A 14,680-nucleotide genomic window follows, 5' to 3' on the forward strand; every position below is an offset into this window, starting at 1 on the left:
ATTGTGGAGTTATTGGCCATTGATTGGCGACCTAACACTTCTGACTTCTCTCTGTCTCAGCTGTCTCTCACGGTTCTCTCTTCCTCTCTCGGCGCTCTCTCTCCATCGACCACCACCACTCTCTTTCTCCCTCTGTCGCGAAAACCTAAGCAGCACTCTCTCGTTCTCTCTCTGCAGTCAAAGTCAGGGTTTGTTGAGGGGGTTCTTGAAGGTGAAAGAGAGCATTTCTTCGTTAAATGCTCTCTCCCTTCAACAATGTCTCAGTTCCCTCTCTTTTCATGTCTTCAATCGACGTCTTTCTCTTCACCTCTGCTCCTTTAGGGCCTCAAAAACCCTAATTCTTGGTTTCGGTTTCGACTTTTTTCACATACTTCCTCCTCATTCTCAATCCTCTCACAGACAAAACTCGTGCTTTTCGTTAGGTGTTTCTGGGATTTCCAATTCGGTCCTCTGCGCAAAACGAGTGATTCTAAGGTGGGTTTTGTATTTGTTATTGACTAGTTTGTGTTTTTGTATCCTTTTCATTTGAAAAGGATAATTTCACTAACCTGTGACTGATTTTGTGAAGTTTAGTAATTAGAGAGATTGGAAATTTCTGTATTTTAACTGTGAATTACTTCATGCTTGGATGAAACTTCTATTGGTCTGATTGATTCTGCTCTATGGACGAAGAAGTGCCTCAATTTGCTATTTGTCATCTAGGTTAGACCCTTCTTTGCTATTAATCTTTGTTTGATCAGATTGCGGTTGGGTTGATGGTCTTTCAACAATTGGGGGGAATCAATGGGGTCTGTTTCTATGTCAGCAATATCTTTGAACAAGCGGGTAGAAAGAAAGAATAGCTTGGCATTCTTGCACTACTACAATCTATGTTTTCAGTATCTACCAACTTTAATGTACCTTTCTGTATATACTTCAGGATTTTGTTCCAGCGTTGGAACTTTAACTTACGCTATTCTTCAGGTTCTAAATCTCTACTGTGACAGATCTTTTAATTTTTTTCCACTAAAGCATCTTGATGCGGTTCTGTTTTACATTACAGGTTGTGGTTACTGGCGTTGCTGCATCTGTAATGGATAAAGCCGGACGAAAGCCTCTAATTTTGGTAAATAGGTGCACAGTTTTTGTTCTGAGAATTCGCTGAGATAAGTTGCTATTCACATTCAGAAGGTTTAACTTTTTCCAATTTATTCTAGGTGTCTACGTCATGGTTGGTACTTGGCTCTCTCCTGACTGCCATTTCATTCTTCCTAAAGGTAATCCTCAATCAGTGACACCCTAACGTCTCTCTGTTTAGGTTTATCCAACATAACATGACGAAAAGCTCTTTGTGAACCAGGTTCATGAATTGGCACTCACGGCAACTCCCATACTTGCTGTAACTAGCATACTAGTAACTGATGAGCCTTGTCGAAATATATTATCCACGCAGATCGTTCTCTTTTAACATTGAGTTTCCATTTTTTCTCTTATATTTCTTTAACAATTTGTTTCTGGATTCAGATATATATAGGATCCTTCTCATTAGGAATGGGAGCAGTTCCTTGGATTGTGATGTCTGAGGTATATAAAATTTGCAACATTTAGTCATCTAACCGTCCGTAATCGATCATGTCACCGATCTGAATAAATTTCCATCTGCTGCAGATATTCCCTATAAATATTAAAGGGCAGGCTCGAAGCTTTGCAACTTTAGCGAACTGGCTTGGTGCATGGTTGTGTTCCTACACTTTCAACTTTCTTATGAGTTGGAGCTCCTATGGTAAATACCTTTTCCTTTTCTTATTATAAAAACTAGAGAGTAATATTTAGTAGAGTTAATTTATAAAGCAAATCTGATTATACATGGTAATAACTCATTACATGTCTCTATTTTCAGGTACCTTCATTCTGTATGCAGCCATCAATGCTCTGGCTATATTGTTCGTGATCTTGATGGTACCGGAAACAAAAGGGAAAACCCTGGAATAAATCCAAGGAGACATTAATGAATAGAGAAGTGAAGGAAGAATTAAAAAAGAAAACAAATGAAGAGCATTTTTTGTGGTCATTCGTTGTCGTTGAAAATTTTGACAGCACAGTGCAGCACATTGGTTGATGGAATCTTGAGAGAGGCTTCCAAACCACAAAAATATTGTACTGCTACTGTTTACCCCACAAAAACATTGCCCCTACTTCCTTTTCATTTGTTGCAATGACTGTTTGGCATTGATTGGTTTATTTATTTTGCTTTTGTTTTTGCCCCTGGTACTGTATTCATGTCCTTGTTTACTGGTTCCCTTTTTGGGGTTTTCAAAGGTGTAGCTTTGGTGGTTTTCAATGCCACTGCTAGTGCATCTTCTTCTTATTTCTTGTCAAAGTTGATAGGGAGGCCCATTGTCTTCTCTCTTTAGCCTGACAAGCTGCAGTTTTTCCAAAACCAGGTAAATTCAAATGTCTCCATATCTCTCATTGATACTAACTTCAAAAATAGGAGTAAGTCATTTATTTTTTCTTCCAGGTGGCTAAAAGAAGAGAGGGACTTTTGAACTACATGTTGTTTCTACGATTGACTCCAACCTTGCCAAACACGTTTATTAATCTTGCTCCACCAATAGTGGATGCACCCTATCATATTTTCTTCTTGGCAACCATAATTGGTCTGATACCAGCTGGTTATGTCACTGTCAGGGTATGTGTCTTTCACTTCTATGAAAATTTTGGGTTAAGTTATGAAGTTCAATTGTGGTCTCAGAACATCACAAGGAATTATCAGAACTCTACTCAAATCCTGAAGGATTCTATGCTCAAATGACACAAAATAAAAATCACACCTGCAAAAACAGATATTATTGTTATTTTTTGAATAGAGGAAGATCATTATACCTTCATCTCTGTCATCTCAATCCGCACTGTTTACTCATGCAGAAAAAGATAAAATCGTCTTTAGCAATATGGTTAGTTTTCTAATTTCGGAAGAGAAAGCATCAATTTTGGAGAATGGTTTTTATTTTGGTTAATTTCACGAAGTGGTTGGAGCTCAAACCACCTGCCACCAACATGTTAAGGTTTTGAGATAGAGTTAGACCTAATCTATGAAGGACAATTATAATGGTGATTTATCTGAGTTCTCTTGCGTTCATAATGTACTCTAAGTATCACTGGTTATGCCTATGTATCTCTGACTCTACTTTTCCCTCACGCTGGATTAGCTCTTGGAGAGTTGCGATCCTTTGGGGATCTCTATGATTTCAACTCAATAGCCAGTTGTCTCAGTTACTCCCACGTTAGTGGCATCAGTCCGCATTTGAAGATTACTGCCTTTGTCGGATCTCCATTGGATAAGATTATATGCTGAAGGCGTATGCTTGGATGAAATTTCTTGACTGTCATGGTTTACTGCATTGGTTGGTGTGGTTGGGTGTAAATGTGGAATGTAACTTCATTTTCAGTGTCAAGAATGTCTCCAATTTCACAGGGTATGTATATCATTCCCAGGAAAAATGTGAGGGGAAATTTTTGATATAATCACTTTCTGTTTCTTGCTGCAGTTTTGTCTTGACAATTTCTTTTTCTGTCTCTTTTTCTCTTCAGATTGCAGAAGGAAAAAAAAAAGCCGCACCCAACTCGGTTAACAGTTACACAATGTGTTTTAGCTGGTTTGTGTAGGCACTGATGTGCAAGTCATACACTGGCGTTGGGGACAATTTTGTGCATAATGTAATGAGTGTAGCCAATGAGTTGTTTGACCTACCTTCTGAAGACAAAAGCAAAGCTTCTATTATTGAAATGCTAAGCAACCTTGCAGCAGATTGTACACATCATTGACGATGCTTGTTATTATTAGGTCCCAATAATTAGTAAAGACATCTAAGACAACGTGTATTCTTTTTGTGGACCCGTATTTTTATGACATTTTTGTAATTTACTTGATATTGTTTTTTAGGTCATTATTATAATGAGATGAAATTTTCGGACATGGGTATTGATTTTTTATGTACTATTTATTTTATATAGCAACTAAATATTGTAATAGTTCAACAATTAGAACATTGTATAATCTAGAAAACTAAGAGCATCCACAGTGGGGGGTGTAAATTCGGGAGTGTAAAGCCACTTTTACATCCCCTTTACACCTCCGGGGGGTGTAAATATGTTTTTTGCTCTAGTAGGGGGTGTAAATTCGGGGGTGTAGCCGTGGGTCCCAACCTTTTATGTTGACTTTTCTTCATTTTTCTTCTCTTTTCTCAGGTGGGTCCCGCCTGCAAAGGATGTAAAAATGGATGTAAATATACATTTTATTTTACATCCCCATGGTGGTGATGTATATTTACATCCATTTACATCTCACCATTGGAGACCATTCCGGTGACTCGGGGTGTATATTTAACATACACCCCCCCACTGTGGATGCTCTAACTACAAAGACATTCATAAGGTACTTGTTTATTGTATTTTTATTGCTTTCGTATTGCTTGTCTATTGCTACTTTATTACTTGTTTATTGCTACTTTATTACTTGTTTATTGCTTTAGTATTGATTTTGTATTGCATGTCTATTACCCCTTCATAATCTACATGACATTATGTTGCGTAGATACAGCTGCACCAAAATGGATTCAGCTGCATCCTCAACTTGTGATACTCACAAGTGCACGAGCCGTTCGGTAGTATAGCGTATGTAAGTGCGAGGTCGATCCCACGAGGATTGGTGATTGAATGATCCAATTCATTTTCCCTACACAAAACAGAAATGAAAAAAAAGCAAGGAAATAAATAAAACAAGGAAGAAAGAAATAACTAACTCAAGCAGATAAGTTCCCAAGTTCAATTAGATTATCGGATTGATTCTAGCTCAAGTATGATTAAGCCATGGTGTTTGGTCATAACCTTGTGTTCCTAATTCCCTAATTTGATCATTTGTTGTCTAACCTAAAATTAAGCATTAGGAACCCATTAAGCATAGAAGAACAATTTAAACAACCAAGCATGTATCTAATCCCTGTTGTCGAATGTCCATACATACTCTTCCTATTCATAGTTCAATTCGAATTAAAGCATGGTGTATACTCTTAATTCAAACCAAGATAGCTAACATGCAAGCCTAAATGGTGATCAATCATTCAAACTAGCATATTAACTTATAAGCATAATGAATAAGAACATGAACCATAATTGAAACTTGGAAACTAATCAAACTTGAAACTAAAGAAAAGAATTTACATAATGAAAAGTAAAGTGGAACTAAGAAAAACTTAAAGAAAATTTCGGCACAAAAGATTTCATTACAACAATTGAAAACTACAAAGAGAAACTAAGAGAATTTGAGGGAGAGAAGGGAAGGGAGCTCTAGAGAAGTGTTTGAGAGCTCCCCCCCCTTGGGGTGTGTTTTCAAGCTTAGGAAACCTCACTATTTATAGGCCTAAGGAAGTTGAAAATCTGAATTATACAATTGAATTATCTAAACACACTAACTTCACCTAACACACTACACTTAATTCACCAACTTAACCTAACACACAATTGCATTTGAAAATAATTCTTCTTGTCTTTAGGCTTAGTGTTGCACCCCCACTTCAACTTCAATTAATTCATTTGGCTGCTGCAAAATTCCACTCAAAAATAGGTATTGAATATGCTTCACCAAACTTTCCCACAATCAACAACACTTCATCATGCATATGTCATGCATGACAATGCATTGCAGCCAGCTTGTGGGCTCGTTTTGGGCTTGTGGCTCCAATCTGAAAAATCTGGAAAAATATGGATCTTGAAGCTCTTTGTCTTATCTTTCCAAGCATATGCAGCCCAGCTCAAGGAAAAATCGGAAAGCCCTTCAAATGTGATTTTTGGCCCAGTAACGCAGATGCTGCCGAATTTGACCTTAAGTTGCCAAAACATGTATAACTTTCTCTAGAAGACTCGGAATCATGAACCGTAAAATTCTACAGAAACTAGACTTCCGTATCTTTCCAATGATGTATGGCTCATCATCTGGTTCTTCTTGAGCAAGTACAGTCCAATCCGTGAAGTTGACTGATCTGCAAACACCGTTTTGAGCTAATTTGTCTCCAAAATGCAATTAGTGAGTCTCAAGCTTATAACACTGAAACAAACACAAAACTTATTAAAAGCACAAGTTTAACTCAAAAACATAACCAAATCATAAGTTAAAAGGGTACAAAATAATATGTAAATATGCACCGATCACATTACAATGGAGTGGAGCTTGGATTTTGGGTTGATTTTCTTAATTAATATAATTTGTTGCAAGGGAGGCAACTATGAGTTTGATTTATAAAAAGGATGTGACATCCTTAATGGAATCACTAATCACGGACCAAATTAAGCTGTTTTTTGTTTCAACCCTTAAACTAAAACATGCATTATTTACAAAATATGGCTCACTTCATCTTTTCTGTCAAAATATCATGATAATGTTAACCAAAAGAAGCAAAAGGAAAATAATTTCCTAAGAAGCCTTTGGCCAGTAACTAATCCACCTTCAAGTTCAACTTTTACAGAAGTCTCTCTACCGTTCCTTGCTCGAGGGTATTTTGACAATATAGGAGCGTAAAATGTGATTCCATTAAGGACATCGCATCCTTTTTGTAATATGTTGTAGATTATGAATATATAGTGGGAATGTCGAATGAAATTATAGTGGGAATGTGGAGTTGTTGTATTGCCATTGTATTGCTCCCCTATTGCATTTGTATTGTCATCGTATTGCCATTGTAGTGTTGTGGTATTGCCTGATTATTGCACTTATATTTGTTTCTTATCATCTATTTTTTCAAGTCTGTCTTGTGAACGAACTTATAAAGATATTTTGTAAAAGAAAACACTTGATTGTATAAGGTTATTTTGTAAAGGAAAATGCTAGATCATTATTCATTATCATATAAATAAGGTTATTTTGTACTTCCTCTACCCTAAAGCAACCTGGAAGGTAAAGTATATTCTATTACATTCATATTGATATGTAACACTAGGAAAAACTATAACAATTAAACACAAGTCCCCTATTTCTCTAGGAATTAAAGAAAGAAAGAAAGAAAGAAAGAAAGAAGAAAAAAAAAAGAAAAAAAAAAAGGAACAAATCATCAGAGATATACCAAGAGTCGATCAACAACACATTTTATGTACTGGCTCATAAGATCTGAGTTCATGCCAATCAATGCACATGGGTGGGCCTCACTAAGAAACTCGGTCTCAATCTCGACAGCTTCATGTACAATGCCATGAACTTTTTGCCAAGGTAATTGCTTCCGTAACAAACTATAGTCAATAGCAACAAAAGAAGCATCTGTCATTTGGTTATTGAAATTATTCTATCAAATTTCTTGAATTCCCTGATCCTGCGGGGACTAAAAGTAATAGATCAAGGATTCCGGCAACAAATTCCCTATTAAAAAAAACATGAATTACCTGTACAGAAGACAAGCAAAATCACAGTGGAGGCCCTCATCTATGGAAATAAGGTCATTCGAGAATGTCAAACCTGGCATTAGCACCATCTTTTTAAACCAGAATATGGCACAGAAGCTGTGAACTACAAATGAACAATAAACAAAAGGGAAAAAGGTGAAGAAAACAAAAGAAGGTTGTACCAAACCTCATCATGACAAAAATCCTTAACATATAAATAAAAAATCAAGAAAGAAAAAGAGTGTGAGTGCACGCTACCTTCCGGAGAAGAAGATTCCTTCAACACATGCAAAAGCAACAAGTCTCTCTGCATATGAATTGGAACTGCACATCATGCAGAATAAGAAATTGTTTTAGGCAACAGGTTCCTTGCTTCTAATCAAATAGAGAATATGCACGAACTGAAAATGAAGCTTGATGACCACGATCAGCTGGGCTTACGAACGACAACTTTTAAAGTTGTAGTATGCAGCAAGTGTTACTAAGTTCAAATCTAATGTGATTGATACAGCAGAAAAATTTAGTTAAATATATAAATTCCCAATTAGATATAATTTTTAAAGACGTCCCCCCGCCACCCATCCCTCCTCTCTTCCCATGCGCAAAACCTCCTCTTTAGAAAGACCAAGTGTTATATTCAAAAATTGCAGGTTGAATAATTTTTGCCACTCCTATATGCACACATTCAACCTACAGACACAACATATGATATCACACAAGAGAAAGTTCAAATTACTGCATATGTGATTTCCGTTTCATAGAAACGGCCCTCCTACACAACTCAAGACAAACAAGTCCAACCACACAAGAAATATAATCTCCTTCATTTAGAAATTACAAAGCACTTCAAACCCAAAGATGTACCATCTTTGCTTATACCAGGAATGCAAAAGACGAATGTACATGTACCTGTGTATCCAATCCAAAGCCCATTTAGCCTTCCAAGAGACACAAGGAATGCTTTCAATTTCGTTGAACAATCTATGTTTCTCCCTTGAATCCTTGATATTTGTCTCCAAAAGCAAGCTGTACATCTCTGATGATAGCCCGTATTTTCAAAAGGAGAAAAAAGATGACCCCTTAGGCAGGTGGCTCCATACATTATAAATAGAGGAAATAACAGAAACCATGTTTAAAGCTCTACCAGAATGAATATTCTCCATTGCAAGTTGAAATCCATAGAATGCCCGAGCCTAAGAAGAACGAAAAGCCTTAGTGTTAGTTGGTCAACTAAGAGAAAATAAAAATGGATTTTAGTCTAATTATGTGGTAAATCATCAACAGTTCAAAAATTATGGGTTGAAATAGGAGAGAGGGAACATGTTTTGGGAACTTTAAACACTCTTCTTCATATAAAGAACATATTCATAGCAGACAAATCACCTCTGGAATCTGAACATCGTTTAGAAATCTTGCAGCCAAATTCTCCAAAACAATTCCATCAGATGCGGCAAAAAATGCCAGGGCATGACTTACAAAGTGCTTTTCGGAGTCGGACACAGCATCTGCTGTACATCCTGGGAGAGATCAACCTCCTCAGCTGTAAGTCAAGAATTAGGATTTTGTGATGCCCTGAAGGAGCAGGGGAGAAGAGAAAGACGTCGATTGAAGACATGAAAAGAGAGGGAGCTGAGAGATTGTTGAAGGGAGAGAGCATTTAACGAAGAAACCCTGTCTTTCACCTCCAAGAACCCCCTCAACAAACCCTAACATCGACTGCAGAGAGAGAAAGAGAGAGTGCTTCTTAGGTTTTCGTGACACAGGGAGAAAGAGAGTGGTGGTGGTCGATGGAGAGAGAAAGTGCTGAGAAGGGAAGAGAGAACTGTGAGAGAGCTGCGCGAGAGAGAGAAGAGGAGTTGGGAGAAGTTGGCTTTCAGAAAAGAGGTGAAAAAGGGTCAATAGATATGTTTTTATATGGAGGGCACTTAGGTAATTTCACGTCCCAAAGTGATTATGTTATGTTGTAGAGTTTGAGACAATTTGAGGTGATATGTTATGTTACCAAATGTTGAAAAGCATTGCTTTAGATTAGGACATGAATGCATGATCTCAAGATAACACAGCAGCTCATTATTCATAACAAAACACACAATCTGACATTTAGGTGAATACACAACGGCAGCATGCCAGCAGCCATAAGAATGAAAATGGGGAAAAAATAAAATAAATTCCCCTATCATCGTCATCATATATAATACATTTAAAAGAATATTCGTTCATACATGTGACGTCATATTTAGGTGAAGTATAATATATATATATATAACAGACATGAATGCTGGTATGTCAACTCTATATTAGGACTTAAGCTCATGAGGGACTACACCAGAACAGTAGAATGGTATATTCCGATTCGCTCCCCCTCCTCCATATCAGAAAATGGAGGGGAGGGGATGATATATGAACCAGATTTCTAGCTAAACCCGTCTGTGATAGGGAAGGGAATAGGAGGACAAAACCAACCCTAAAGGCACTTGGCCTCAATTTCCTCAAGTGTAAGCCCCTTTGTCTCTGGGACAATGAAGAAAATGAACACAAGAGATGCCACAGCTATTGCTCCAAATGCATAAAACAATATTCCAGCTCCCAGCCATACCTGTAAGTAATCGCAAATCAAATCATATTACAATCTCTCTCTGTCTTAATCAAACAAATTATTGACAGGGCTAATCCATCGGTAAGTAAAACATACAAGCCACAGCAAATGGAAGAAAATGCAATGCAAACAGGGCTCAAAATCTTAAGCACCTTGAGAGGGGAAAATGCAAATGTCACCAGCGCATTTGCAGCAAAATTCACAAGCACTGCTATACTGAGTCCTCGCCCTCTTAATCGTAAGGGGAAAATTTCTGATATCATTAGCCAACCAATGGGACCAAACGATAACTGCAAATTTAATTTCATGGGTTAAACATTTTTGTGGTCCAACACTAAAACCTATCCAAAATAAGAACACAAAAACTTGTATACTACAAAAATACGAGCTTCTTACAGAAAAAAAGAAATGCAATTAGTTTATATATACACACACACAGTTGGTATATATGTGTGCGTATTCTCTAATAAAATAAGCATCATTATATAAACCGTAGATTATATGACGATACTATGATGCTATGATGTGGGTCTATGTCAAGAAAGAAGAGATTACCTGATAACACCCAACATACAACAGCAGTGCAACTACAGCGGCAATTGGGGCATTATCAAAGAAAAGGTAATATGATCCCAAAAGGAATAAAGAGATGACCTGTCACATGAACAAGACTGAATCCGATAGAATATATAGTCTCTTGAATTTGATAAACAAGTTGAATGTTGTCTCTGCGGATCCCAAGATAGTAACAGAAAAACAAAGAAACATAGAAACATCAACCCAAGAGTGGACTTACCATCCCCAAAACACCTCCAAGTAGTAGAGGTCTCCTCCCAAGTCTATCAACAACAAGAACAGCGGCTCCAGTCATTATCAACTACAACAAGAAAATAGCAAGTCGGACATATCTGTTTAGGTGGTCAATTTCTTCAATAGGAAATAGGCACACTTTTTTAGCACCGAAAAAAAAGAAGAAAAGAAAAGTATAGGGAAATAATGTGATCAATAATGGAGACATGCATCTAACTGGGGCAAAATGCTTCTTGATAACAATAATAATTGAAAAAACTAATAATTTAGAAAATATACCTTGAAAACACCAAGTAAAATTGAGACCCGTGTTGCATCAGATGCTTCAGAGAATCCTGCACTCTATTGAATTATATGGGTTAGGAAGAGAGACATTTTCCTACGAAACCCCTGTTAGTAATAACCTCTTCAATAATGTCCAATATCTAAGTTAGCAGGGTACCTGAAAAATCGATGCAGCATAATACAGCACACTTGGTTGCCCTGTAATCTGTCATAGTATAGATGCCATGTATAAGCCAAAGTTGGCAACTGATCACATCATATCATATTAACCAATTGAAACTACCTGTTGGAACAACACTAATCCTGCACCAATCACAAGGGCTTTCAAACATTTTCCATGAAACATCTCGCCTAATGAAGCTTCTTTCTCTTCACCTACATAAGAAAGCTCAGCCAGCATCTCATCCACTTGTGCAGGAGCTGAATCACCAATGGCTGTACCCCTAAGCCGGCACAAGCAAGAGATTGCAGTCTCTTTTAACTCATGCATATTTCCTCTTCCCTGTATGGCACGCAGAAGGATCCATCTAGGTGATGCTGGTAGCCACCACATTCCAATTCCCATAATTACTGCCAAAGGGATAGCCGCTGTGTACATATAGCGCCAACCAGCAACTGTGTCAACTAAAAGGCTACCAATTCCGTACCCTCCCTGCAAAACATTGAGGGTGGTTACGATTTTCCGGCCTGCATGCAGGTAATATATATATATATATATATACCAATTAAATAGATAGAACTTTCGAAGAATAAGCTACAAAAAAGAAAAAAGGAGAAAGATTGCAAATCAGCTTTGAGTTGGCTTGGTTGCATGTCACAACAGTAAAAAAATTCAAATTCTCAGATGCCATGTTGAAGCACTTACAACCATCCCAAGTACTATAAAGAACTCTTTAAGAGATATCAGTCGACCACGTATCTCACTTGGAGCTGTCTCAGCAATATACATCGGAGCAGCATGCATTGCCTAAAAGAAAACAGACTGAAAATTTATACATCTTCTTTTTTTCTTTTTTGAAAAAAAAAAAGAGCCAAGTATTGTTTTGTGTTGAAAAAAGCACTGTATACTTACCAGTCCAATTCCTATACCAAATACAACACGCCCAATCACCATAACAGGCAAGTCAGGTGCTAATGCGGTTACTAGAGCTCCAAGAAGATACAATATAGCAGCCGAAATCAACTCCCTCCTTCTTCCTTTATAAAGATTCATCATTCAAACCTCATCAATAATGGAGGACATTTTTAAGTTTATTTGTATAACTTGGAATGTATTAGAAAAACCAACCTAAGAAGTCGGCAACATTAAAGGCCAGCAAAGATCCAATCAAGGCACCATATAATGAGCCACTAGTCTGGAAAGGGAAACATACACAAATTTAATGACACAACGTTTGGGTGCCGAAGAAACATTTACGAGGAGCAGGCAGAACATAAAATAAAAAGATACACCCACGGAGATTTCAGTAATTGCAAGTAAGTTGTGTTGTTAACTTACTATGAGACCAATTTCCACAGACGACAAGTTGTACCATGATATTCCACTTGATGTGGGCGACTGCATTGAGTGAATGAAAGCAAGAAGGCAATTAGTTGGATTATCAAGTCTAACTAGACCAAAATTTCCACATAAGAGTCAGTCACTGTAATTAAACAAATATACATCAAAATATGTTTTAACTGAATTATCAGTTAAGTTGTCACTCAATGAGTAACCATGTATACCTCTACGGAGATTGTGGCACAACTGGTGGCACCAATATCATAACCGTATAGTAGTCCTCCAAGAGCTGGGAATAGAAACCTGAAATCATTAAAGAAATCTGTAAAGCATGAATAACATGATTTACATACAAAGTTTTCAGTTAGATACAATACCAATTACAACATCAGTTAATCCTGCACTAGCAAACTATTGATACAAGTCAAGATAAAGCCAAGCAAAATAATTTATGTAGAGGTGTCTAAAATTAGCCAAACACTTCTTCTCTTGGTTGGCCAAATGATAAATGAAACAGAAAAAACAGGGCAAGGAACGGAAACTTTTCAGATATGAATTCATTTCAATCATGTAGAACTGTTTTGTATTATTTATGCTTATTCAACACCGTGCAGAGAAATTGTGTGATAGGAACCAAAGATATATTGACTGCCACTGCCTCCCACGGATAGGTAGGGATTACCCCCCACGAGACAAGAGGCATGACAATGTTTAGAAGCACACCTTGTGATAAATCAGAACAGATTAACTGAAAAATAATACTCACGGTAGTATTGCAGCAAGAACAGAATAGTTTTCTGAATTGTGAACCTCACTAAGAAGAGGCTCCTGTGCATCGCCAAGCTCACCTGAAGAACCCCCCTGAAAAATGGCAACGCACTTCAACAACTTCGAACGCGGACATCTAAAGCAAACAATCACACTCGAGGCGTTTACAGAGAAAACAGTGGAGCAGGAACAATAGGATAGAATATATATATAAATATATGTGTGTGTGTGTGTTTGTTGTTATGGTACTCTGGGTCAGCTCTCAAACGACCCAAACCAAATAATTTCATTTGTACTCCATAGACGCCCTTTTCGTTCTCATGCGACAAAAATTATTACTTCTGATTCTCAACACAACCAAACAGAACATAAATGTCAAAAATGAAAAGAATCAATAGGTAGCATCGAATACAAATGACAATAAAAAATTCGAAATCCTTGTCCCTTACATGTGGTTTTTCTTTTTATCTCTCAGTTCATTTTCCTACACTTTGTCAGGCATCAAACGTAAATTGAACTAACCAGATACGAAACACCAAGTCAAGATACCAAAACCCCAACTTAACCCTGTATGGTGTTCGAGAAAAGACGAGAGAACAAAAACAAATTTGTAAAATTTTTGAATTTGATAACTCTAAAGTATTGTACTTGCCGCAAAATGAAACAATATAAAGTGCAAAACTTCATGTTGTTTTGGTTCAATTCAACGTTTTTCAATTTGTAATGACCCTTCTCAGTGAGCAAACAGACACAACGTAAGCACCAGAAGAAAAAAAGAAGAAGCAAAATTGAATTGAATTGAGAGTAGAAAATGAAACCTTTTGGCGAGAAGAAAGCCGGGGCTGCTCAGGACCGGACGCCATTGGTAGAGCTACGAAACAGCGTCAGAAATGATTGTAAAGAAGGAAAACTGAGCGAAACTGAGTAATGAAGAGCGCGGTGATTGGAAATAAAAGGATGGCAAGTGGGAGGAATTCTAAATTGAATGGAGGTGAAGGGTAGTTTCACGCCGTTAATGCCAACAACGAAGAAGTTGAGTTTTTGTGTCTGTCTGCTGTTGGTCAAGGACTCTTTACAGTTTCAAGGTTTGGACCTATGAATGACTTGTGAAATTTACAAGTTTTGTTATGTTGTGTTTTTCCTTTTTCACGTGGGAATTGATTGAGAAAGTTACCGAAACAAGAGGAGGTTGATGTTGGTAGCTGGGTGAACAAATGCAGGTGCAGATGAAGTGATCAAAGAACGGGGGTTGGACTGCGCATCAGCAACGTACTAACCCATTATTGTTGGTTGGGCTCTTTGTCTTATAC

The 14,680-nt window shown here is 37.3% G+C and overlaps 2 protein-coding genes and 1 pseudogene across 16 annotated transcripts; 1 reads left to right on the forward strand and 2 right to left on the reverse strand.

Annotated features, from left to right (window-relative positions):
* Positions 1-2: 2 nt before the first annotated feature.
* On the forward strand, positions 3-3,958 carry LOC110758592 (sugar transporter ERD6-like 7). Of its 14 annotated transcripts, none has more exons than XM_088247967.1 (11): positions 4-474; positions 574-702; positions 920-963; positions 1,043-1,105; positions 1,197-1,256; positions 1,340-1,393; positions 1,504-1,563; positions 1,648-1,762; positions 1,880-2,423; positions 2,501-3,458; positions 3,574-3,958. In XM_088247967.1, the coding sequence occupies exons 2-9, from the start codon at positions 663-665 to the stop codon at positions 1,969-1,971; spliced, it is 528 nt and encodes a 175-aa protein (XP_088104093.1). In that variant the 5' UTR covers positions 4-474; positions 574-662; the 3' UTR covers positions 1,972-2,423; positions 2,501-3,458; positions 3,574-3,958. The 14 variants fall into 14 exon arrangements, with proteins under 14 accessions (XP_088104086.1, XP_088104093.1, XP_088104092.1 ...); XM_088247966.1 differs by having other exon boundaries at positions 676-825; XM_088247965.1 differs by lacking the exon at positions 574-702 and adding an exon at positions 741-825.
* Positions 3,959-6,925: 2,967 nt separating this feature from the next.
* On the reverse strand, positions 6,926-9,123 carry LOC110758585 (ribonucleoside-diphosphate reductase small chain A-like; annotated as a pseudogene). Its single transcript, XR_015833731.1, has 7 exons — positions 9,093-9,123; positions 8,794-8,950; positions 8,555-8,603; positions 8,320-8,446; positions 7,669-7,734; positions 7,411-7,527; positions 6,926-7,260 (listed from the first exon to the last, which is right to left on the reverse strand). The product of XR_015833731.1 is annotated as a ribonucleoside-diphosphate reductase small chain A-like (transcript).
* A 429-nt stretch (positions 9,124-9,552) lies between these two features.
* Positions 9,553-14,609, reverse strand: LOC110758589 (D-xylose-proton symporter-like 2). Its single transcript, XM_021960484.2, has 14 exons — positions 14,189-14,609; positions 13,369-13,463; positions 12,827-12,905; positions 12,600-12,659; positions 12,390-12,456; positions 12,174-12,298; positions 11,967-12,068; positions 11,385-11,753; positions 11,259-11,306; positions 11,096-11,158; positions 10,803-10,883; positions 10,562-10,660; positions 10,159-10,296; positions 9,553-10,006 (listed from the first exon to the last, which is right to left on the reverse strand). The coding sequence occupies exons 1-14, from the start codon at positions 14,231-14,233 to the stop codon at positions 9,875-9,877; spliced, it is 1,503 nt and encodes a 500-aa protein (XP_021816176.1). The 5' UTR covers positions 14,234-14,609; the 3' UTR covers positions 9,553-9,874.
* Positions 14,610-14,680: the final 71 nt, after the last annotated feature.

The sequence above is a fragment of the Prunus avium genome, chromosome 2, assembly GCF_965620075.1.
Source record: "Prunus avium chromosome 2, drPruAviu1.hap1.1, whole genome shotgun sequence".
Classification (NCBI taxonomy): Eukaryota; Viridiplantae; Streptophyta; class Magnoliopsida; order Rosales; family Rosaceae; genus Prunus; species Prunus avium.

What these genes read in the sequence shown, in the direction of transcription:
- LOC110758589 (XM_021960484.2), bottom strand. Translation starts at nt 14,233, where the DNA reads ATGGCGTCCGGTCCTGAGCAGCCCCGGCTTTCTTCTCGCCAAAAG. An exon ending in GTGCCACAATCTCCGTAGAG is followed by an intron (nt 12,660 to 12,826) that starts GTATACATGGTT and finishes CACTCAATGCAG; the next exon opens with TCGCCCACATCAAGTGGAAT. An exon ending in ATGCTGCATCGATTTTTCAG is followed by an intron (nt 11,159 to 11,258) that starts GTACCCTGCTAA and finishes ATAATTCAATAG; the next exon opens with AGTGCAGGATTCTCTGAAGC.
- LOC110758592 (XM_088247960.1), top strand. Translation starts at nt 784, where the DNA reads ATGGGGTCTGTTTCTATGTCAGCAATATCTTTGAACAAGCGGGTAGAA. An exon ending in CTTGGATTGTGATGTCTGAG is followed by an intron (nt 1,564 to 1,647) that starts GTATATAAAATT and finishes CATCTGCTGCAG; the next exon opens with ATATTCCCTATAAATATTAA. An exon ending in TATGAGTTGGAGCTCCTATG is followed by an intron (nt 1,763 to 1,879) that starts GTAAATACCTTT and finishes CTCTATTTTCAG; the next exon opens with GTACCTTCATTCTGTATGCA.